The 26228-nt window shown below is 45.7% G+C and overlaps 1 protein-coding gene across 2 annotated transcripts in view; it reads right to left on the bottom strand.

The window, feature by feature from the left end:
- The window catches only part of NUCKS1 (nuclear casein kinase and cyclin dependent kinase substrate 1), a 67185-nt gene that overhangs the window by 31155 nt on the left and 9802 nt on the right, over positions 1–26228 (bottom strand). For both annotated transcript variants that reach the window (XM_082244356.1, XM_082244357.1), the window contains exons 2-4: positions 16181–16224; positions 4518–4623; positions 2491–2552 (exon numbers count right to left, since the gene is read on the bottom strand). In XM_082244356.1, coding sequence (XP_082100482.1) covers positions 2491–2552; positions 4518–4623; positions 16181–16224 — 212 coding nt within the window. The remainder of the gene's footprint in view (positions 1–2490; positions 2553–4517; positions 4624–16180; positions 16225–26228) is intronic.

Below are 26228 nucleotides of genomic sequence, written 5' to 3'. Positions count from 1 at the left end.
CAGGCACAATATTGGCATGCAGCTCTGGTTCAACCGCATCTGGAGTATTCTGTCCAGTTCTGGTCGCCAGTCCTCAGGAGGGATGTGTTTGAGCTGGAGTCCAGAGAAGGGCAACTAAACTAATAAGGGGATTGGAGGACCTTAATTATGAAGAGCGTCTGCAATCTCTTGATTTATTCTCCCTGGAGAAGAGACGCCTGAGAGGGGACATGATTGCAATTTATAAATACCTCAATTGGGATCTCAGCATAGAAAAAAACATTTAGGATTGCATGAGGACTCGAGGGCATACAATGTAATTAGAGAAGCAGCGTTTTAACCTCAGGCAACGCAGGGGGTTCTATACTGTTAGGGCTATACGATTGTGGAATTCTCTAACACAAGAGGTGGTTTCTGTGGGAAGTATGGCTACTTTCAAAAGACTCTTGGGACATACATCTCAAGGATCAAAACATTCAGGGGTATGAGAGATGATTACGGCCACATACCTACACAGGTTGAACTGGATGGACTATTGTCTTTATTCAACCTCAACAACTATGTAACTATGAAAAGATTCAGACCCACAGGATTGGAGTAACTTTCTATCCCACTGGTTAGCAATAGCCATAAACAACAGACACCCATTAGGCCCCATCTGGTAAACGCTTGCAGGAGTCAGATACTTTAAACGGGTCAGTTTTTTTTTTCTCTTGCAGCTAGGTTTTAAAGTGATAACAAGCCCTTACAAAAGCCCACTGAACGGACTAGCCTCAAGTTATACAGTGACAAAGCAAATCCTCTCACATAAGCGGTACATTTTTTCTGCAGCCTTCTACAGGGTGTTCCAAAGTACACAGGTCAGATGGTATTTCTCAGCTTAATGAAGGCACGGAATGGGGATGTGACTTTACACTCTGTACAACTCTAATCTGATGCCTTCTACCGTCTCACTGGTAAACAAATCTGAGGCCGTCACTCACCTGTTGTGTGCCAGAAAGGAAAGGGGGGGGATGAACAATTACTATAAATTGCTCATCATAGAACAGTCAGAAGTGACAGATGCAGATTGCAGGGAATGGAGAGAACAGCCATGATCCACACTAGCCACTTGACCTCCAAAAAAGATTTACCCACCTTCATGACCAGGCCATCTTTTGCCATACGGCACTACGCTACTTTAACCGAAAATTGCAAGGTCATGTAAAGGAGTACATAAATTAAATTTATACAATTTCAGTTTTGGTGGTATTGGAATACCACTGGGATTATTTAAGCTAAAAGCAAAAAAAAAAAAAAAAAAAAAAAAAAAACAAATGGGAAAATGTACAACTTTAGGAAAAAAATAAGGTCCTTTTGAAATTTATTGCAGCAATGTCTCTAAAAAAAAGGTTTTAACTTATAACACTCCTCACCAGTAATGGTCTTGGAACTGAGACCCATTTGCTGGAGTTTTAGGTGAAGAAAGCTGTCCAATTCTTGCCTGATATAGGATTCTAACTGCTCAACAGTCTTAGGTAGTCTTTTTTCGTTTCAACATGCGCCCAATGTTTTCAAATTGAGAAAGGTCTGGACTGCCAGCAGGAAAGTTAAGCACCCGGACTTTTCTACTACAAAATCATGCTGTTGTCATAGATTTAATATGCGGTTTAGCAATGTCCAATATTGCATTTCAGCCTTGTCCCTTCTGCACAGATTTTTCTAGATTCTTGGCATCTTTTGATCTCATGTACTGTAGACAATGATATATGTTTAAAGTCTTTGCCATTTTAAATTGAACATTCTGAAATTGTTCAGTTATTTTAGGTGCTGCTTTTCACAGAACCTCTGCATCTTTACTTTGGAGACACCTACTCGAAGATGTCCTTTTTATACCCAATCATTTTACTGATCTATTGCAAATGAATCCAATTTGTAGAAGAAAAAAAAAAAACGTTCTTCTAGATCTGCCTTGTATCACTTTGCTAGTTTTTTTTGTTCCCTTTGTTCCCTTGTTCCAACATTTTAGCGATGTGTTGGACATCAATTTCAACATCTTATTTTTTTTCTTAAAAGGGTACACTCGGTTTAAAACGTTTTGATTTGTTTGCTATTGTGAATAAAATAAAATGTTTTAAAAAGATTTGTAAATCATTGCATTATTAGGTAGATTTTGCAGTGTCCCAACTTTTTTGGAATTGGGGTTGTAATTAATATAGCAGTCACATTTTGGGATTAGTAAGCTGCAATTAAGGCATTCGTTACCCCAACACTTAATTTTTCTGATATGTACCTGCTGCACCATGTACTTGTATGAGAAAGTATCCTGTTCTCTTTGCATTGCTTCCTTTATGTGAAATCCCTGGTGTTCCTGCCAATCCCTCTGCCTTCCTATTAAAAAAAACTGACCACACCAAGGAGGAGAGCACACAGTGGTCAGTTCTTTAGCTATGCTTGGAACTCTGTGCGCTCTCTTCCAATAATAAAAAAAAAAAAAAAAAAACCCATCATCACTCCCCCACAGGTTTTTACCTCCTGAATGATGCTCTTCTTTTTTGGTTGTTTTCTTCACATCTTTTTCTTCAGATTCTTCACTAAAAGTGAAAAGGTCAAAGTCTAGTTAGACATATTAAAACTTAACGCGAGGCTAGTGTGTCTAAACCATATAATGGTTATTTTACTGTCTATATCGTCACCCCTTGACAGCAAATAAAAGGAGGAAGAAGAGAAAGATCTACTTGAAAGATTCTGTTACAGGTCAAAAAAATACAAAAACACCAATGGGTTATGGGCTCATGCACATAGGTCCAAATGGAAATATAAAGTTTAAACAGAAACGCAGTATATCAATACCCAGGAGACACAGGCATGCCCCTTGGCACACATTTATACACATGTATAAGTCAATTGAGTACTGTCCATGATACTCTATTTGCACCAACAGCCACATTTTTCAGGACAAGCTTTAAGGGTGTGTCCCCTTCAAGGTCCAAGCAGTACTAATGCACAAAATTGAGTGTTTAGTACAATCGAAGAGGAGAAAAAAAAAAAAAAAAAAAAAAAAAAAAAACACTGCAAAAAAATGTATATAGGTTGTTTTTTGAATCACAAATAGTCCCACTTAACATTCTTAGTACTGCTTGCACCTTAAACGGAAACACACCCCAAAAGCTTGTCCTGAAAATGTGGATATTAGTGCAAATAAGTATCATGGACAGTACTAAATTTTTCTTCTTGCAAGTGCACTAATACGGATACAATCACCACAAGCTTTTTAAAAAGAACTATACAAAATTAGAGCCATTTTAAAGCGGAGTTGCGGCCTCAAAAATAACTTTGGGCCATCCGATTGCTTAAAATACCCCAAAAAAACAAATGGATGCTCCCAATTTTTTCTCTTTACTTACCTTGTTTTTGAAGAAAGTATACTGACCTTCCTTCTAGTTCCTCCCTCTGCGGCCGTGGCCCGCGCTGTCAATTCCTGCTTGCGTTGACTCCTGGGAGCTGAACGTCATCGCTCCCAGGAGTCTATGTGCCTGCACTGGCCCCGCTCGTCCGTTCCGGTGCATGCGCATTATTCCCTGCTAAACAGCTTCTGGGCATGGGGGAATACAAATTAAGCAAACTCCCAGCTGTTGTAGCGGTCAGTGGCATAAATGGGACTGAGCAGCCTTTAGTTTAAAAAAGGATCACTTCAAAAGTAAATCTTACATTAGCAGTATAATTGAAGAAAATAAAGCTTGCAGGAACATACCCCGTTCTTTAATGTGTGAGCCAACTTAAAGCAGAGTTCTGCCTTCCCCTCAAAAAATTAAAAGTCAGCAGCTACACATACTGTAGCTGCTGACTTTTAATATTAGGACACTTACCTGTCCTGGAGTCCAGTGATGTCGGCACTTACCTGTCCTGGAGTCCAGCGATGTTGAGTGCTGCCGCCGCCATTGCCGGTGAGGGAACCCAGTAGTGAAGCCTTAAGGCTTCACTGCCGGGTCCCTACTGTGCATGTGCGAAGCTTGCTGCGCATTCCTATTGGCTCGGCAACGGGGGAAGGAGGGGGCCGAACTTCCGGAACACTGCTCCTTTCCCTCTTCTGGGACGCCGTGGGGTACTTGTCAAAAACAGGTACCCCCCTCCCCCTTGAATGGTGCCAAATGTGGCACCGGAGGGGGGGGGGGGGGCGGGGGGAGGAAGCAAAATAGCAGAAGTTTAATTTTTGGGTGGAACTCCGCTTTAAATATGCTTTAGGAAAGAAGGCCCCTGGTGATTTTTCCCTGGAAAACTAAGGCAAGACAATAGTTTAATATACAGTGTCAAACACTCATCCTGGTATATATCGATACATAATTAGTAAGGCGTATTACACCCTTTTCCGTATATAGCGTGAAATTATGCAATTTAGTGAAGTGCAATGGACTCAACGTAGTAAGGGCAGCAGTGAGCAAACATACGACTGACTGGGAAAATAACTCCCTTGGATACCATCATGAATAAATAAAAAAAAAAGTGTGTTTTTTTTATAGTTAAGGTGAATTTGTTACAGATGTATTACAAATGTTTACCTCTCTTCTTGAGAGTTTCTTCCAGATCGTCTTTTCTCTTTACTCTCCCTTGTGGATGCCCGAGATTTCTTGGCTGGTGGAGCAGATTCTCGTCCATACTCTTCATCTACCAAATAAGCACACTGAAATGTTAGAGGGGGGAGGAAAAAAAAAGAGGCAGGATTGGAAAAAAATAAAAAATTATGAGAGAGATATACATCTATATACATCTATCTATACACACACAGGAGCTGCACGATTACCATTAAAAAATAAAAAAATCGTGATCCACGATCTTTAAAACTGCATCGTCCTCTGCTCACTCACAGCTGTCAAGAAAAAAATAAAAAAGCCTCCTGCAAATGTTTATCAACATTGTTAAGGCTGCTAAATTACTATAAACACAATGCTTTACAATGTATCATTTCATTCTTTTAGATCAAATGAATGAACTTCTGAAAGTGAGGGGCAGTTTAAAGCGGAGTAACACCCTCAAAAACAACTTTTCACCATCCGCTTGCTTTTTTTAACCTGAAAAACAATTGGATAATTAAAATTTTTTTTCATTCACTTACCTTGTTTTTTTATACTTACCTTCCTTCCACTTCCTCCCTCTGTGGCCACGGCCCGCGCCGTCACTTCCTGCTTGCATTGACTTCTGGGAGCTGAACGTCATCGCTCCCAGGAGTCAATGCGCCTGCACCAGGTCCTGCTCGCATGCCCAGAAGCTGTGCAGGGATGACGCGCCTGCAACGGAAGTGAGGAGCAGGGCCTGGTGCAGGCGCATTCTGGGACTCTTGACGTCACCGAAGAGGAAGCTCCGGCTTCAGCTGCCCACACCTGAGATGGCAGCGCTGGACAAGCCATTTTCAAGGTAAGTGAAACCGGGGACAGTTCAGAGGCTATTGTTGCTGAAATGCACTAGCCCTGATTGTCCCGGGGGTATTTTTATCTAAATCCTTTTTTCAGGTCGGAACTCCGCTTTAACCTCTTCAAGACTAAAGTGGGATACACACTAAGGAAAAAAATCGGGCCAAGGATTGTCCGATTTTTCTCGTGGTTTAGAGCAAAAAACGGAACCGATGGAACAAAAATTCTTAAGAAAATTTGTACGACAAAGGCTTTTTTGTTGTTTGTTTCCATCATGCTCAGTCTCTTTTCTGATTTTTCTTTGCACAAAAATCATACGAAAGCGGTACTCCTTAAAGCGAAAATAGTTTGTTTTTTTCCCCCATACGAGAAAAATTTTGGAGTTTGTCCCTTCGAGAATTTTCGCACGAAAATTCTGAATCGTCGAAAGTTCTGTACACACAATACAAAAATTCTTTGGACTAAAAGGTTTGCCCGATTCTCTTATAGTGTGTACGAGCCTTTAGCTTTTTTTCCTGACGGTTGCTTACAAGTTAAAAATCAGTATTTCTCACTAGAAAAGTACTTTGAATCCCCAAACACACAGAGACCCTACCCTAGAGAATAAAATAGCGATTGTTGCAATCTTTTAGGTCACACTATTTGCGCAGAAGTCTTTCAAACGCAGTTTTTGGGGACAAAAATATACACTTTCATGAACAGTTAAGTTAGCCTAATTTTTGTATAATGTAAAAGATGTTACGCTGAGAATCGTGATCTTTATTCCAAGCAAAATACTATATACAGTAAACCCCCGCTCCATCGCGGTTCAGTTTTTGCAGTCCCGGTATTGCGTTATTTTACTATATAAAATCATTAAAAATGAAATATTTTTGTGTTTTCCATAGCTCTTGCTATGTCTCTCAGTATCTTTAATGTGTTTAAATGAGTTTCTATTGTTTTAAAAGTGTGTTTAAAGACCTTAAAATTCTTTTACACGTACAGTGACCGTAAAAAAAACATGCCTACAATGCATTTTAATAGAGTTTTTCTATTTCGCGGATTTTCACTTTTCGCAGCTGGGTCCGGAACGTAACCCCCGCAATGGAGGGAGGTTTACTGTACAATAAAAAAATATATATTACACACAACTTGAAAAAATGTATTTAGCACTTTTAGAGTCAACTAAACTCCTAGGATATTGATCTGGTCAGTTAAGTAGCAGAAAGGGTTGTTAATCAGTTTTCTGCTGCTTTGGTGTTCATTAAATTAACAGGTGCACTGACCTTTTTCTCTACTCATCTTTGACTGTTTTTCACTAGTTTTGCATTTGGCTATGGTCAGTGTCACTACTGGTAGCATGAGGCGATACCTGGGCCCTATAGAGGTTGCACAGGCAGTCCCAACTCCTTCAGTATGGCACACGTGCCATTGCCAGGATTGCTGCGTCTCCCAGCATAGTCTCAAGAGCATGGAGGAGATTCCAGGAGACAGGCCATTACTTAGGAGAGCTTGATGGGGTCATAGAAGGTCCTTAAAAGCCATCAGCAGGACCAGTATCTGCTCATTTGTGCAAGGAGAAACAGGATGAGCACTGCCAGAGCCCTACAAAATAACCTTCAGCAGGCCACTGGTGTGAATGTATCTGACCAAACACTCAAACATAAGGGTAGCCCGAGGGCCCACAGCCTGGTATCAGGGTGCTTGATTGGCATTTTACATTGAACACAAGAATCTGCAGGTCTGCCACTGGCACCCTGTGCTTTTCACAGATGAGGTTCACCCTGAGCACATACGACAGATGTGGAAGGGTCTGGAGTAGCAGTGGAGAAAGTTATGCTGCCTGTAACATCATTCAGCATGACCGGTTTTGGTGGTGGGTCAGTGATGGTGTAGGAAGGCATATCCATGGAAGGACACAGACCTCTACAAGCTAGACAATAGCACCCTGACTGCCATTAGGTATTGGGATGAAATCCTTGGACCCATTGTCAAACTCTACGCTGGTGCAGTGGGTCCTGGGTTCCTCCTGGTGCACGATAATGCCCGGCCTCATGTGGCGAGAGTATGCAGCCAGTTCCTGAAAGAAGGAAGTTAAACCAATGAATAGCCCCCAGGCTCGCCTGACCTAAATCCAATAGAACACCTCTGGGACATTAAGTTACGGTCCATCCGACACCACAAGGATGTACCTCAGTCTAAGAGCTTAGTGATGCCCTGGTCCAGATCTGGAAGGAATACCCCAGGACATCATCAGTCTCATTTCATTAGGAGAATGTCCCAACATTGTCAGGCATGCATACGAGCACGTGGGGGCCATACAAACTACTGAGTACCATTTTGAGTTGTCTGCAATTACATTTCAGCAAAATGCACTAGCCTGCTTTATCATTTTTTCACTTTGATTTTTGGGGTGTCTTTCACTGAATGCCGAGGGTAAAAGGTGATTGACCAAGCATGGCCAAGAAGGTCTCCAGACCTAAACCCTATTGAGCAGCTTTGGGACATCCTTGAATGAAAGGTGGAGGGCAAGGTCCCCAATATCCATCTGCTCTGTGATGTCGTCATGGAGGAGTGAAAGAGGGCTCCAGTGGCAACCCTTGAAACTCTGGTGAACTTCATGCGGGGAGGGGGTGGCTATAAAAAGCTGATTGCTGTAGCTTAGGAAGGCTGGGGGACTTGGCTCTCATGCTGGTGGTAGCCAGCTGCATAAGGGGATTGTGGCATAGTAGCTCTGCCTCTTAGCAGCTGGAGCCCCCCGATTCCCCTGTCCTGATTGACAGCCCTGGAGAGGGGCAGCCTGGACACCCCTTCTCTCCTACCTCCCCCTTCCATGGGCTCTGGTGAGGCCACTTCCCAGAGACCATCCTCGCAACTGCTTACCAGACGAGTTTCCTCCTCTGGGTGTTATGGGACCACTTTGCAGACACTGCAGCTGGGGGTGACGGGGGGGCGACCTGCAGCTCAATTGCAGTGTAAAGAATGGGATTGAGTGCATTTTTCCCTTATTTCTGTTCGGTTGGACTCCCAGGGCAGGTTTGTTTTTCTGCATGTGGTTTTATACAACAAGCAGTATCTGCTTCTGGCTTGTTATGTCCCCCCTGCTTACAGCTCAGAGGTGGTTCAGGAGGGCTTGTCCTTTGTGGCTCAGCACCCTGATGTACCGGCTGTTTGGATGGGGGACTTTAACATGGTATTGGCTCCGGCCCTTGACCATCAATGTGTTGTGACGGCTCAGGGGCCTCAGCCCCTCACCCGGCTGGGATGTCTGTTCAGGGATTTTGCCCTGATGGACACCTGGCGTTATCAGCACCCCCATTTACGCCTGTACTCGTGCTTCTCAGCCACCCACTCCACGATGTTACGTATAGATTTTATTATAGTTTCAAACTCCTTACTTCCTACGCTCCGGGATTTGAGCCCCGCTCCGTCTGATCATGCACCCTGTTGGTCCTTTTTGTATAGCCCCCCAGGGCGATCCCTCGCCCTTGGCGTCTCCATCCTTTTGGCTTACTGCTATAGAGGACCAGGAGGGTCTAGCTCGGGAGTGGTCTTTTTTTCCATTAACGTTGGTTTAGCGGCCACGGGGATGGTGTGGGAAGCTTTTAAACGTCATGCTCGGGAAACTCTGGCCCGCCGAATCAATCGATTCAAGCGGTCCTCAGGTAGTGTGCTGGCTGCTGCACAAGCACATTTGACTTCCCTGACTAATAGTTGTTCAGTTGACCCGTCACCTGGTAATGTTTCTGCATTGAAAACTCAGACAAGATTAGTAGACCAGATGCTATATGAGAAAGCTAAAAACAGAAGATGTTTTTTAGTAAACAAGGGGTTTTTGAACAGGGCAGGTAGATTCCTGGCATATCTAGCCCATTTAGATACTAAACCTCCGGTTGTGGTTCAGCTTAGGGACTCTGATGGGACTATTTCTGAACCGCCGCAGGTGGCTGCTGCGTTTCGTTTTTATGCTCATTTATATACTTCCCAGTCTGATGCCACCCAGGACACCCGAGAATTTTTTTACAGTATATCCCTGCCCCAGTTATCCAATGCCCAGCGTGCGGAATTGGATGCTCCTTTATCAGTAGATGAAATTGCCACTGCCATTGCCTCTTTGGCTATGGGTAAAGCCCCCGGTTCCGACGGTTTATCCCTTGATTTTTATGCTACTTTCTGAATCCTTATCCCCGTCGCTTCTTTCCCCTTATACCCAGGATCATGACATTGGCCGTCTGCCAGACTCTGAGAGAAGCCAATATTCTGCCAAAAACTGGTAAAGACCCTTTATATCCAGAATCCTATCGTCCCATTTCCTTACTACAGGCGGATATTAAAATTTTAGCTAAATTGTTGGCGCTTCGCCTAAATACAGCCATACTTTCCTTGATACACTGATCAAACAGGCTTTATGCCAGGCAAAAATACTGCAATGAATATTCGCCGTTTGTATATGAATCTGCAGGCTGCTCATGATGGGGTGGGTACTAGAGCCTTGGTGGCGCTAGACGTCGCCAAGGCCTTTGACTCAGTTGAGTGGAGTCATTTATGGGAATGCCTGTGTGCTTTTGGATTTGGTCAAAAATTTATTAGAAGGGTCCAAGTACTCTATTATAAACCTGTTTCCAGGATATCGGTCAATGGATGGACATCAGATTCTTTTCTCCTAGGCCAATGTACCAGACAGGGTTGCCCTTTATCACCCTTGCTTTATGCGTTGGCCATGGAGCCTTTGGCTTCCCAGCTTCGGGGTCACCCTGATGTCCATGGACTGTGTCATTTGGACTTCGACTGAAAAGATCGGTCTTTACGCAGACAATATGCTCCTATATTTGGAAGACACGTTTGACTCTTTATGCTCCGCGTTGCGTATAATAGAACAGTTTGGATCCCATTCAGGCCTACGTATCAACTGGTCTAAATCTCAAATATTACCGCTGGACCCATCCCCACCCTCAAAAGTTTCTGCTTCCCTCCCTTTGCAGCAAGTCGCTGCGATTCGGTATCTTGGGGTCACGATTACTAAATTTCCTACAGATTATGTGCGGGATAATATTGAACCTCTAATTGATATGCTTAAACAATGTACTCAAACATGGGCTAGGTTGCCATTGGGATTAATGGGTAGGGTGAATCTTATTAAAATGATATTACCAAAATTTTTGTATGCCTTTTGGCACTCCCCTGTCCCAATCCCCCTGAAAAATTTAAAATTATAGACCGTATCCTGAATTCATTTGTTTGGGGACCTGAGCGCCATAAGTTAACATGGGCGTCACTTAAAAACCCTACGGATAAGGGGTGTGTGGCTATACCGGATTTTCAATCTCATTACCTTGCGTTGCAACTCCCATTTTTTTTTATTTTAATAAATCGGAGGCTACTAGATACCAAACCTTAGTTTTTCATGGATTCCCTCAAGCTGTCTACACCCCTATGCAGGTACTTTTACGAAAATGTGGTCCTTCGCCTCGAGCGATGGTGATGAACAATTTGTTGTTCCACCATCGAAAGATTTGGGCAATAGTGGCAAAAAAGTTAAATTATCCTCAAATACACACTAGGACCCCTTTAACTTAGACCTGCGAGAGCTTCTATCTATTCCGGAATGTCAGTTGTGGGCAACTAGGGGCATACTGTATCTGGGCCAGGTGCTTTGTGATTCAGGCGTTTGTTCCTTTCAATCACTTAAAGCTGAGTATGATCTCCCCCCGCATATGTTTTTTCGATATGCACAGTTGCGTCACGCATTACATGCACAATTTTTGACACAATTTCCCGTTTTACAAGATATCCCTATGCTGGAGGTGCTGTTGGGTGACACGCATGAGGGTCTTATCTCATCCTTATACATCGAATTACGTGGTGTTGAGGACAGTCGCCAGGTGACCCGGATACAGGCTCGTTGGGCTGTGGATACGGGTCCCCTGGATGAGATTGATTGGGATGAAATCTTGGTGGTCCCTAGGTTGGCTTCGCCCAAACTTTCAGAGCGCGACTCAGCTGTACATCTTGCATAGAGCTCATCTTACTCCGCTCAGAATATCGAAATATAGGCGGTCATACAACTCCTCCTGCCCTTGTTGTCCCTTGCAACTGGGTACGTTTATACATCTCATTTGGTCTTGTCCGGAAATTCAGGCCTACTGGACACAGGATATTAAGTTTTTACATGATCATATGGGCTCTCCCCCTTACAGTTGGATGTTTTACCCTGTGTTAGGTTTGTTCCCTGACTGACATTGACAAATTTCTCACCATTTTTCTTCAGGAATCTATTTTTAGCACTCGCAAACTTATAGCTAGACAGTGGATGCGGGAATCAGTCCCTACTCTTCAGGACTGGATCGCGGAAATAAATTCTGCTCTTCGTTATAAACGGTTGATTTATAAACACAGGGGGTGTCCCAAGAAATTTGATAAAATCTGGAGTCGTGGTTAGAGAGTACTCGTACATTTAATGTATACATTTTTTGTGATTTTATTTTTTCTGAAGTCCTTGGGGGGGAGGCGGTGGGGCCGGGGTATGGATATGACTGTTTGATTAATGCTCATAGATAGGGTGTAATAAATATATTACCAGGGCGGGGTGCTGCTGAGTGAGATATTTATAACATGGTATCATTGTACCTCTTTTGTATGGTGAAGGTATATCTTGTTTCACTAAATTCACTTTAAGTGTTTCACAAGTGTGAAATTCACGTGTTAATGTTTTTGTATTGTATTTAAACAGCACAAAAACTTTTTTTTTTTTATAGAAAATAAAAGGAATGGGATTGACATACCATAAAATCCATTTCTCTGATGTTCACTAACAGACCGCTCCTGATCTTAACTATTGGGTTTTACTGCCCCCTACAGGGGGAAGAACATTAGACCAGAAGAAAAAAAAAAAAAAAAAAGTCTGACTACGCCTATGGGCCCAGGGGGGTATACTCCCTCTCTCTTCTATAGGTACACAGTTTTGTTAATGGCAGTGTCTGAGAAAATACAACTCCACATAAAACAAAATACAACTCCTGGGTGCTGTGTCCGTCAAACAGAGAAATGGATTTTACATTAATTCAAAAATTTGGTCTTTCGTTCACTGATGGACACAGTTCCTGATATTCTTAACCATTGGGATGTTCCAAAGCAGTTTTATACTTGAGGGATGGGATCAAAAAATTCAAGGCTAAAAACAGTAGCCAGCCAGGCAACAGGCGCCAAACCAAAACCAGAGCACATCTGAAAACAATACACCCTCAAAGAGGATAAGGTCCTCTTAAACAGTAGCCTGCAAAACCTTGCGGCCAAAAGAGGCATCCCCAGATGGCAACACATCTACTTTATAGAACTTTATGAAAGTGTGCACCGATGACCAGGTGGTCGACTTGCAAATCTGTCACTGTCACCTGATGACGGAAGGCCCAAGAGGCACCGAGTACCCAAGTAGAGTGCACTTCGATAAGGAAAGGAAGAACCTGACCCCTGAATCACCATCTGTCTGATCAATCTGGGAATGGTCGAAGAGGAAGCAGACACGAAGAGGAAGCAGACAACCCTGTCCAAGACCCATCCATAAGCATAAATAGCGATTCTGACTTCCTAAAAGACTCCATAGCTGCCAGGTACACACTAATTGCCCTAACCACATACAAGGCATGCAAGACAATTTCCTTAGGATTTTGTGGCCTGGGACACATGGAAGGCTACACAATGTTTTCATTCAAATGGAAATCTGAGATAATCTTTGGAAGGAATGATGGACAGGGGCGAAGAACCACCGTCTCTGAACCACCAAGGTAGACAGGATAATGCTGCAAAGTCAACACAAGGTCTTCATTCCCACCTTCTGAGAGTGTAAACAAGGGAATCTCCCAAGGTTTCTCAATAGGTAAACTTCTGGAGGACCGAAAGCACCAAATTGAGGTCCCAAGGCGGTAACGGAAACCACACTGGAGGAACCAAATGGGAAACACCCTGAAGAAAGGTACACACTAGGGAGTGTGCGGCCAAGGGTCGTTGAAAGAAGACTGCCAAAGCCAACACCTAGCCTTTGATGGTACTCCAGGCTTATTTCTGTTCAACCCCCTGTGAAGGAAGGTAAAGATGAGAGCCACCAAGGAGCAAGGATGAACCCCAAGGGACTCACACCACGCAATGTACGTGTAGTACTACTCCCTTGGGAGCTGCTGGTTACGGATTCCCCTGGGTTACCCATAGCAACATGATAGTTTAGCATTCTCAAAGTGCTTGGCTCAGTCAGGAAACAGTCCAGGGGTTTTGGCTTTTGTGGTTTTATTGAGAACATGGATAGGAGAAGGGAGTGGGATACTCCAACTTAAAAAACTATGCACAATTTACTGAAACGTCTAAATATAGCCGAGTGCGGCAAGGCCGCTGCTTCACCTTGTCATTGCAGTGAAGAACTTGATGAACTGTACTACTCTGAATCGCTCTTCAGGGCCCTACTTGGCACCCCCTTTATCCCTATTCTTCAGGGTTCTACACAGCACCCCCTGCCACTAACACTGAGCTGGTTTGTTTCCTGATCCCCTGACTTCATTGGAGTGGTCCCCCTTCCTGGGCACACCCTTTGGCAAATCTTCTGGTACTCACGGACAGTTTTTCCTGAGAGACTCTGCCAGCAGCTCCACTGGATCCTCTGCAGCTCAGCTCCACACCTGCTTCACTAGGTCGACCACCTTCCTCATGCACAGCAGGATGAGAGACAGCCGTCAACCTCCTCCAGGGACTCTGCTTCCTGCCAAAGATGCCTTGTCACATGTCCCCTCAGCTTTTATGGGCAATCCCAGGAAGCAGTGCAAGAATGCCCTCCCACAAAAGCCAATGTGTCACTGGCTGGGTTTTCTCCCCTGTCCAACAAGCTCCCTCATTGGATACAGTGGGGACACTCCCTCAGACCCAATGAATCACACCTGGAAAGATGTAACAGGCAACCCAATAGATCAGGCTCCTCTGATAAGCAGAAGGAGCAATAGATGCATTTGCCTAGCACCTACCTACCTGGGGGGGGGGGGGGGGGGGGTGCTGCATACGTCTTCCATGTACGATGGTAGATCTTCCTAGAAGTACATTTCCTAGCTTTTAACAGTATTGGCATCACCGATTCAGAGCAAACCCTATCCTTTAGTACCTGGCTTTCAACAGCCAAGCAGTCAAAGCCAGCGACAGTAAAGCAGGGTGGAAGAATGGCCCTTGACAGCAGATCCTCCCGAAAGGGAGCTTCCAAGGAACGTCGGCAACCAGCCACACCAGATCGGCTTACCAAGCCCGGCAAGTCCAGTCTGGTGCCACCAAGATGACCGATAATTCCCTTCTGCCTCAATCCTTCGTAGAAGTCATGACAGAAGCTTGAGAGGAGGGAAAGCGTAAATTAGATACTGACCCCAAGGGGCCACCAGCGCGTCTGGCATTAGCCAGAGGATCCCATGACCGTTCCATAAACCCATGCACCTTTCTGTGGAGCCGAGTCGCCTACAGATCCACCTCGGTGGTGCGCCACCGGAGACACAGCTGATTAAATACCTTCGGATGAAGAGACCATTCCCCTGGTCCATAGCCTGCCAACTGAGGTAATCCACCTGCCAGTTTTCCACTCCGGAAAGAACGTTCTACCCACCTGAGAATGCCGGCTACCTCCAGAGCCGCCAGGACACTTCTTGTGCACCCTTGGTGATTGACATAAGCCACAGCCATGGCATTGTCTGATTGAATGCGCACTGGACAATGCTGAAGACGATCCCGTCTAATGAGCCAGACACAGTCTGATCACTCGGAGTTCAAGACATTGGTCTGGACTCTTCCAGCAACCAGAGCCGAATGCTTGCAGAGGATAACTCCCCAGCAGGACAGGCTGGCATCCATGGTGACCACTGGCAGATACAAGGGAAGGGAGGAAGGAATTTCCCAGCCGAATCGACGGAGAGCGAAGCCACTATATACGGGACTCCTTTGTGCCCCGACTCGGCCAAATCTGATTCTCCAGAGACTGCGGAGTCTTGTCCCCTTCTCCTTCTTCCACATCTTTGGAGATGATCCATCCAATGTTCTAGGTACAGTCTGATCGCTCGGAGCTCCAGGATATTACTCAGACAGGGTTCAGACCCCCTGAGCAGAATTTGTCGAGAACACCTCCCCACCCCGACAGGCTGGCATTCGTGGAGAACACGCACGCACCGGAGAACGAAGCCACCAGATCAGAGACCCTTTTGCACCCCGACTCCGCTGGATTTGGTTGTCCAGAGACTGCAGAGTTTTGTCCATTTTGATCAGAATATCCCTTGCAGGGACCTCATATTGAACCCTGCAAACGGGACCGCCTCAAAAAGGTAGACAACATCAGGCCCAGCACTCACATGCAAATCCGGAAGAATGACCATCCGCTGGATAGGGTATTGCAGCCTGCAGTTTGTCCAGAAAGGAAGTGATGGTTTAGCACCCACAGAGCCCAACAGAGTTTGGGATTACAAGAAACAGAAGTATCTGAGACCGTTTACATCCACAGATCTATGGTTAGTGCTCCAAGATATTTGAAACAGTCCTGCCTAGTGCTTTCAAAAACCATGTGCAAGGGTACCTAGAAGAATTAAGGCGGTTTTGAAGGCAAAGGGTGGTCACACCAAGTATTCGTTTAATTTCTCTTATGTTCATTTACTTTCTATTTTGTTAATTGATCAACTACTAATGCTTCCATTTCAGAAGACATTTCTAAATTTACAGCATTTTTTCACACCTGCCTTATTTTGAACAGTACTGTATATGTAAAGCTCTACATAAATTGACGGCAATATACAAGTACTTGTAATTAGGTAATTATCAAAACAAACCCATACCATCAGAATCTTGAAACTGCGAATAATCAACCACTTTTCTGTTCCTGTAACAAAAAAAAGAAAAAAAAAAAAAAAAAAGTCAGTTAACATGAAGTCAACATATTTTACAAAGAACATACATGAGCATTAAAACAAAACAACAAATATAACTCGAGGCTTTTGCATATCTTAATTGCCTTAAATTTTTTGTACTAACTTTTTAATTTCATGTGAACTCTTTAAATGCTGTATTTAGCTGCATACATTTGGCTCCCCACTAAAACCAAAAGGCATCTGACCTATACCAGTTCAAGTGTTATACCATTCACAAAACCGCACATTATGACGCTGCAGCCAGTGACCTCTTCAATGTGGTAATCAGATCTCTCCGCTTGGTACTCCTATAATCTCTTCAGCGGCGGCAACGCCTAGAGAATTTTTGAGGACTCGTTCCCAGCTCCTCTTGCACAATTGGCACTTTGGGTGGGGGGGGGGGGGGGGAGGGCAGGTACCCGATTTTGACAGGTACCTGCTCCCACTTCCGGTCCCAGCACCAGTTCTTCCGCCCTCCACACCTATAGTCTTCAGAACATTGACAGGTCACAGAAGACTGTATCCACCAATACAGGATACGCCGCGAGAGTCTGGCTGCAACACCGCAAGCTGTCAAAGCCGGGTGCCCATAGTGAAGATGCTGGCACGCTGAGGAAAGACGAAGGAAGACAGCAGCTGAGGGGAGCTCACCGCTGGACCATGGGACAGGTGAGTGGCTGTTTTTTTTTTTTTAAGTCAGCAGCTACACTTTGTAGCTGCTTACTTATTTTTATAGGTGCCTGGAGTTCCTCTTTTAGTGAATTGAAATATCTTTAACCGGATCACAGACAGCGATAAATTTGACATTAAAGTTGTATTAAACTCAAAACCAAACATTTTACGTATTGCAGCTTACCAATCTTCAGATGTGGTGGCTGCATTAGTTTTCTTTTTTAGGCTCTCCCCCTCCCATGACCTGGCTAGTAACACCTGCCTGAGGGCCTACACTATAAGAAGAGCAAGACACCTATGAACAGCAGCTTTGTTAATGTGGCAGGAAAGTAGATACACACTAATTGAAGTCAGCCAACTCCAGCTCACACTTAAGCAGTAATAAAGTCAGCAGCTTGTTAATTTATAAACCACAGGTAAGCTTTAAGTACAGTAAAATTGGATTTTTGTCTTGCCGTAAAATCCTTTTCTCTGAAGTTCATTGACGGACGCAGTCTATTCTTCATAGCAGTAGGGTTATACTGTCCCCTACAGGAGTAGGACACTAGGCAGAAAAAAGTTCTGGCTACGCCTATGGGCAGTCCAAATGGGGTATATCCCTCTGTGCTATAGGATTTCAGTTTTGTAACAAAGCCGTGCCAGAGAAAACAATACCAACCCAACTCAAAATAGAGGGAGTGTTACTCCGTCCGTCAATGAAATTCAGAGAAAAGGGATTTTACCGCAAGACAAAAATCCAATTTTCTCTATTGTTCATTGACGGACGCAGTCTGTTATTCAAAGCAGTGCCATAGAACATAAGGGGTGGGAACAGCAGAAAATTCCCCAAGGCTGAACCACAGCCAACCACGCAACACAGGACTCATCAGAACAAGAGGAGTCCCACCTGAAAACATTAAACACCCTCAAGGGTTTTAAAACGGCAGCTTGCAAAACTGTGGCCAAAGGAGGCATCTGCAGATGCCAGCAGATCCACCTTATAAAACTTTGTGAAGGTATGAACAGACGACCAGGTAGCCACCTTGCAACCCTGAACCACAGATGCCTGGTGGGGAAAGGTCCAGGAAGCACTAAGCATCAGAGTAGAATGCTCCTTAACAGGAAAGGGAGGAACCTGACCCTTAATTGAGTAAGCCTGCACAAACGTCTGTCGTATCCATCTGGAAATAGTCGCAGCAGACGCAGGCAGCCCTTTCTTTGGTCCATCTGTGAGAACAAAGAGCAAATTGACTTTCGAAAAGACTCGGTGGTCGCCAAGTACACACTATTGCCCGAAACCACATCCAAAATATGCAGTACAAATTCCTTAGCATGCTTAGGGCACAAGGATGGTTAACACAATGTCCTCATTTAAATAGAAACTGGAAACCACCTTTGGAAGGAAGGACGAATCCGGATGAAGCACCCCTGTGAATCATCAGATAGGGAGGACAGGACAACACTGCCAGTTCAGACACCCTGCGCACAGAAGTAACAGCCACCAAGAGGGCCACCTTCTGAGAAGGTAAGCAGGGAAATCTCGAATATTTTCAAAGGCCGGTTTCTGGAGAACTGACCGCACCAAATTAAGATCCCAAGGTGGCAACAGAGGTCGCACCGGAGGAGCCAAGTGTCGCCCCCCTTGGATAAAGCTATGTACCAGGGAATGGGAGGCTTGTGGCCTTTGGAAGAAAATTGCCAAGGCCGAAACCCGACCCTTGATAGCACTCCAGGCCAAATTATGATCAACTCCCCGTTTAAGGATAGCCAAGATCTGAGCCACCAAGTAGGAACGAGGGGGAACCCCAAGAGACGCCACACATCAGACGATAGATCTTTCTAGAAGTAGCTTTCCTCGCTTTAAGCAGAGTGGGAATCACTGAAGCAGACAATCTCCTGTCCTTCAGCACCTAGCTTTCAACAGCCAAGCCATCAAAGCCAGTGACAGTAAAGCAGGATGGAAGATTGGTCTTTGAGACAGCAGATCCTCCCCTTAGAGGAAGCCTCCAAGAAACGTCTCCCGACTAGCCTGACCAGGTCAGCATACCAAGCTTGGCGAGGCCATTCTGGAACCACAAGGATGATTGTCCCTTCCACCTTGATTCTGTGAAGAAGTTTTGGCAGTAACTTGAGCGGAGGAAAATACATCAGCTGATACTGACCCCACAGAGCCACTAGCGCGTTTGTGGCATCTGTCAAGAGGGTCCCAGAGAGCGGCACACAAACCTCTGCACTTTCCTGTTGATCCGAGACGCCAACAGATCTACGACTGTAGTGCACCAACGAAGGCACAGCTGCTGGAACACGTCCGGATGGAGAGACCATTCTCCTGGAGCCAAGGTCTGCCGACTGAGGCAATCCGCCTGTCAATTTTCCACTCCTGGAATGTGAACGGCGGAAAGAGCTGGAACAAGCGTACCGCCCACCGAAGGATGCCTGCCACCTCCAAGCCCGCAAAGACAATATAAGCCACGGCCATGGTATTGTCCAATTGAATGAGCACTGGACAGCCTCGAAGGTACTCTGTCCAGTGGACTAGACAGAGCCCGATCGCCCTTCAGCTCCAGAACATTGATCGGTAACCTGAATTCTTCCAGGGACCAGACCCCTTGAGCAGAAAGCTTGCTGAGAACACCTCCCCACCCGGACAGACTGGCATCCGTGGTGATCACTGTCCAATATACATTTTATATTGGGATGGAAGCCACCATAACAGGGACCCCCTGGTCACCTGGCTCAGCCAGATCCGATTTGCCAGAGAACTTGGATCTTGTTCCATTTGAGAAGAATTTCCTCCTGGAGTATTCTGGTGTGAAATTGAGCGAAAGATACCGCCTCGAAGGACATAATCAGTCCCAGAACTCTCATACAATTCCGAAGGGATGACCATTTGCTGGACAGCAATAGCTGAATCGCAGTCTGGAGTTTTTGAAGTTTGTACGGAGGAAGAAACACCCTGGCTGAGGACGAATCCAAAGTCATGCCCAGATAATCCAGTCTCATGGAAGGGACCAGGGATGACCTTCTGAAGGTTCAGAATCCACCCAAACTCCTCCAGAGTTCTCATGGTGATCTCCAAGTTTGTCCCCAGTGCCATGGGAGACTCTGCACGGAGAACCAGATCATCCAGGTAACCCAGGACCGATATCCCCCGCCGGCGTATAGCCGCCAGGACCGTGGCCAAGACCTTTGTGAAGACCCAAGGAGCATAGACGAGACCAAAGAGTAATGCCACAAACCGATAGTGATCCTCTCCCACGGGAAAATGCAGAAACCGTTGATCTCCTGCATATATTGGGAAGTGGAGGTAGGCATCTTTGATGTCTAAGGAGGCCAGGAAAAATCCCCAATGTAGGGAAACGACCACCGTGCAAACAGATTCCATCTTAAGTTTTTGAACCCGCACGAAACAATTCAGTGACTTTAGGTCCAGAATTTGACACACCTTGCCTTCCTTCCACGTGTTTGAAGCGATCTGAGATCAGGAGGAAGCTCGAGTGCCAGCACTAGGTAAAAAGGAGGAGGAGCTCCAATGCCAAAAAAAAGCCTCTAGTGACTACAAAAACATGGCCACCAGTGATTTTCAATGGGAATCCACCAAAAATAGCCACGGAGTATACCAACATGATGGTCTATCTTTCTCAGTACAAGGGCTTAAGGAAAATGGCAGCCCCACATGGCCTGCAGAGTTTCTGGGGACCCTCGAGGGGACTCCCCCAGCCTCCTGGACAGGATGAGGGCCCTGGTAGGGACAGGCAAGTCTGCCCCCCCCCGCATGATTGATTGTCTGGTCGATGTCGGCATACCCCCCCCCACCCCAGCCAAATGCCCAGTTGCAACCCCCAGGGGTAGGTTCAAGCACCCCATAGCCCCAGTAAGTGAGGGGGGGGAGAGAAGGGACAGGAAAGGGGGGTGCGTAACAGGAAAGAGGTGAAACCCGGGGGTCCGACCATCCTGAGGGGCCCGCATCCACCCCAAAACCCACTTGGGGAGAGTAGAAAAAATTACCATAAATGGAACAGGCGGACGCCATCTCCTGACAGAACCCCTCTCCACCGAAGTGAGGCGGCTGTCAGTCAAAACGAACGCAGCAACTCGAGCCTAGACCCGGTCGTGTGCGACCTGCCGAGATGTTTAACTCAAGGGCCAGTCTCCTTCCAGTGGGACTATGTCGCGGCCGACCTTGCACAGAGCTGGGATCTGCGTGCGCCCGCTGGGGTGACCACTGGATCTATATATTCAGCCCATCGCCCAGATCCGGCTTAGTTGCTTGCACATCTCACAGGAAAAAAATCCGGAGAAAAAAAAAAAAAAAAAAAAAAAAACTAAAAAAAAAAACTTTGCCAGGACCACAGATCCCAGCAAGGAACTACTAGGTCCTTACTCCTGACTAGGCAGAATAAAACTGACATCCTATAGCAGAGAGAAGTGATATACCCCCTAGCACTGCCCATAGGCGTAGCTAGACCTTTTTTTCTGCCTAGTGTCCTACTCCTGTATGGGGCAGTATAACCCTACTGCTATGAAAAACAGACTGCGTCCGTCAATGAACGATAGCGAAATCTCTCTTAAACATGCACCGTTTAGGAGATATTTACTTTAGTAGCATCCAGTGATGTCACCAGCGCATGCGCACTGCGCTCTTAATGGACGAAATGCTGTCCATTAAGGATCTGTGCCATGGCTATGACTCCCACGCACAGGAGTGACGTAATCACGGCTCGCCCATTTACGTGGTCAGAGCCCACAAACCTAGAAGGAAGACAGGTGAAGATGGAAACCCTGTCAGCGATGACAGTGCACTGCTGGTGGGCTTAGTTTTGAGATACGTTTTTCGTAATGTCCATGGCAAGCTAGCACATTATGACATTAGCTTGCAAGGGGAATTTTTTTTTTTTTTTTGCAGTTTACTACTGATTTAAGCAATTCCAGCAACAGTTTTGTTCTTTTTTGGATAAAGATTTGACATCAATAAAAGCTGAACATTTTAAGCAACCCTGTCAGTGTTAAAGCAGAAAAGCTGTTCTTGTTGGCTGGATTACAAGGTGAAAAAAATGAAAACTTAAAAAAACAAAAAACAAAAGCAGCCCCCCACGTCTAAAATTTATGTTGCAGCTTATCGTGTAGGTTTGCAATTGGGTTTAAGGAATAAGCACCTTTAGAAAAAATGTTACATGTTCCATCCGTTCTTAAGATGCAACATGTTCCCACTCCTGCAGCCTTGTCGACCCCCCCTCCCATTGTGACACCCGGTGTCACAATTTGAAAAGAAACATGGCCCCACACGGCCGAATCATTCTTTCAGAGATCTGTGAATGAACTACAAAGTACCAACACCCTTTTCAGATGATGGCTTGTAGTTCTGTCATTGTGCAGCACTCTGCCTGAGCCACGAAGCCTGAGATTACACCGGTGATCTGATTGTGGGTGCAAGGCTTTAAAAAAAAAATGGCTGCTGCCAAAAGCCAATCAGGAGTGCAAGTCCCCGGAGAGGCATGCCTCTCGAAGACATTGCTGGATCGAGAAGGGGGTCAGGTAAGTATTAGAGGGGACTGCCTCACGGAAGTTTAATTGAAGGTAAACAATCTTGTACATGACGCATTTAGTAAGAGACATGGCAAGTTTTTAAGAAATTTTTTTGTAAATTAAGAAAAAAAAATGTTTTATACATATCGTCAGCACAGTACAGGGTCATGATATAGGTTATCAGGTACACCTGTGACAGCATGTAGTATATAAAAAAAAAAAAAAAAAAAAAAAAAAAGCCAGAAAGCGTTTCCTACCATTTACTATTGTTACATAGTTACATAGTAGGTGAGGTTGAATAAAGACAATAGTCCATCTAGTTCAACCTGTGTAGGTGTGTGTGGCTGTAATCTCACATACCCCTGAATGTTCTGATCCTTGAGAAGTCTAAGTCTTTTGAAAGCCACCATACTACCCGCAGAAACCCCCTCTTGTGGTAGAGAATTCCACAATCTTGTAGCCCTAACAGTAAAGAACCCCCCACGTTGCCTGAGGTTAAAATGCTTCTCCTCTAATCGCATTGTATGCCCTCGAGTCCTCATGCAATCCCTTCGAATGAACAGCTTTTTTTCTAAGCTGGGATCCCCATTAAGATATTTATAAATTGCTATCATGTCCTCCCTCAGACATCTCTTCTCCAGGGAGAATAAATCGAGCGATTGTAGACGCTCTTCATAGTCAAGGTCCTCCAATCCCCTAATTAGTTTAGTTGCCCTTCTCTGGACTCTCTCCAGCTCCAACACATCCCTCCTGAGGACTGACGACCAGAACTGGACGGAATACTCCAGATGCGGTCGGACCAGAGTTTTATAAAGTGGAAGGATTATAGTCTTATCTCTGGAATACATCCCTTTCTTTATGCATGCTAATGTTCTGCTGGCTTTGGCAGCTGCCGCTTGACATTGCATGCTGTTGCCTAATCTATCATCAACCAAGACTCCCAGATCGTTATCCATTTTTGATTCCCCCAAGGGTTCCCATCCTAACGTGTATTGTGTTTTTATGTTTTTAGTCCCCAAGTGCAAAACCTTACACTTCTCCACGTTAAACCTCATCTGCCATGTCGTTGCCCACTCTGTAATTTTGTCCAGGTCATTCTGTAGGATATCTGCTTCATGTTGTGAAGTTATTGCCCTGGCCAATTTTGTGTCATCTGCAAAAACTGTCATCAGAATAGTTCAATGTTAGAGCAGCCCTGTCCTACTACTGGGGGGGGGGGGGGGGTGTCAACCAGTGTTTTGTTTTTTTTTTAATACTTTGATTGCTGTTCCTAAGATCAGCAACACTTTTAATGGTCTTGAATGGGTTAAGTTTATGACAGCTGTGGATAAAAGTGATTTGTGATTGGCTACAGCTAATCACATGGTAAGGGATGCGGTGTGTACCATGTGTTAGCTGTGGGCCCATCACAGCTCACTAGTAAAGGAAGCAAAGCTGGTATGAAAATGGAGTTATAACAGGTTTGTTGACATTGTGATCATGCGATTGCATAGCAGCGCCCCCTGTGTCTGTACAGGCAGAATGACATACCGGTTACATTGATTTGCCTGTACATGATGCCCACCGTAAGTGTACTGTGGGCGGTTGACAAGTGGTTCAACAAAAAATGGATTTTTGACTTACCGTAAAATCATTTACTCTTAAGCTCATTGACTGAAGCAGCTCTCTCCGATTCATATCAGTAGGGTTATACTGCCCCCTACAGGAGTAGGTCACTAGGCAGAAAAAAGTTCTGGCTATGCCTATGGGCAGTCCCGGAGGGTACACCCTCCCTTTTCCTGAATAGGATGTCAGTTGTGTAGCAAAGCAGTGTCAGAAAGTAACACCAACCCAACTCAAAAATAGTGGGGCGAGTACTGCGTCCCGTCTATGAACTTGAGAAAAGGATTTTACGCTAAGTCAAAAATCCAGTTCTCTATCGTTCATTTATGGACGCAGTTCTCTCTGATCCACATCAGTAGGGACGTCCCAAAGCAGTGCCAAAAAATGAGGGATGGAACCAGCAGAAGAGCAAGTCCCCAAGGCTAAATACAGCCGACCAGGAAACATAGGACTCACCAGAACAAAAGATGAGGCCCACCTGTAACAAACAGTAAACACCCTCAAGGAAGGCCAAAAGCCCTCCAAACAGCAGCCAGCAAAAAACCTTGGGGCAAAAAGGGAGGCACCTGCAGATGCCAGCACATCCACCTTATAAAACGTAGTAAAAGGTGTGAACAAACGACCAGGCGGTAGAAATGTCATCCTCATCATTCGAGGAGACAGGGTGCAAGGCAACAGACCCGGCAGGGAGGCCCACGTCTGTGGCGGCTGAGTCAGACTCCGAATCCGAGACATCAGAGGTAGGTGAAGAAACGTTTCAGCTCACCTCCCACCTCCACCCAGGCCCAAATGTTTCCTGAATTGCCGAAAAAGGCATTGACAGACAGTGGAGATCCGAAGGCCCTGCTGCCACCATGAGGGGGTCAGGTGGGAACAAATGGCCTGCAGGGTCCATACTGAACCTGGGGAACCCGCCAAGAATTTTGTTTTTTTTTTTAAATAGACAAAAATAACCTTTTTTTTATATTCCAAAGGAGCGGCCCCACATCGCCCCCCGGAGGTCAGGCGCACGCTAATGAACCCCTACAAAGAGGGAGAGACCACCCTCATGACTCAACTGTCCCTAGCATAGCACTCAGATTAGGAGGGTCTCAGCGGTGGCCCAAAGAAAGTGAGCCAGGGAACTGCCCGGGTGAAAGGAGGAGCCCCTCCCACCAAAAGAACGCCTCCAGGCACTCCCACCGGCCTTCACAGCATAAAAAAAAAAATTCTACCGCAAAATGGCCGAATACAGGAGTACCAAGTTGGCAGCCGTCATTGAAGCAGACAGAGGCTACAACAAAATGGCGGCCCCACGCGGGAACCTGGGACCCACAGGGGGACCCCCCAACTGCTCACCCATCCACAGCAGAAAACCCCATCAAGGCACGCACCCCCCCCCGGTCGAGCGCCACCGACAGCGCACTTCCCCGGCCCCCCATGCGGCCTGCACACTAGGCCCCAGCCTTAGGTAGGCCCAAACATTCCCCACGTGGGGGGGGGGGAAGGTCACAACAGGACAGAGGGAACCCCAAGAGTGTGAGGGTCCGACCATGCCAGGGAAAGGGCCCACGTACCCCCCCAAAACCCGCCAGGAAGGGGGGGCGGGACGTTTACTCACCATACCGGGAACACAGGCGGGCGCCATCTCTCGACAGGACCCCACGCCACTGAAGTAGGGGGGCTGTCGGTCAAATAGGAACGCTGCGACTTAAGCCTAGACCCTGTCGTGTGCGTCCTGGCGAGACGTTTTAACTCGCGGGCCAGTCCCCGTCTAGTGGACTGTAAAAGCCGACCCAGTGCCGGGCTACGGTCTGCACGTTCTCGCTGGCCAGACTGGAGTGACCACTGGATATAGGGATCCAGCCCGTCGCCCAGCCTGGCATAATTGCTTGAACATCTCATAGGAAAAAAGTTCAAGGAAAAAGGCTAGCTAAAAAAAAAAAAAAATAAAAAATACTTGTATGCCAGGACCAAAGATCCCAGCAAGAACTAGGTCCTTACCCCCGATTAGGCAGATTAAAACTGACATCCTATGCAGGAAGAGCGGGTGTACCCTCCGGGACAGCCCAATGGTGTAGGCAGAAGTTTTTTTCTGTCTAGTGTCCTACTCCAGTAGGGGGCAGTATAACCCTACTGATATGAACAGAGAGAACTGCGTCCGTCAATGAACGATAGAGAAAAATGTATTTTATTTACTACCTTATGGCCTGTTGAA

Source organism: Pelophylax lessonae (assembly GCF_965119305.1).
Source record: "Pelophylax lessonae genome assembly, chromosome: 2".
In the NCBI taxonomy this organism is placed as follows: Eukaryota; Metazoa; Chordata; class Amphibia; order Anura; family Ranidae; genus Pelophylax; species Pelophylax lessonae.
This window is presented reverse-complemented; position numbering and strand designations above follow the sequence as displayed.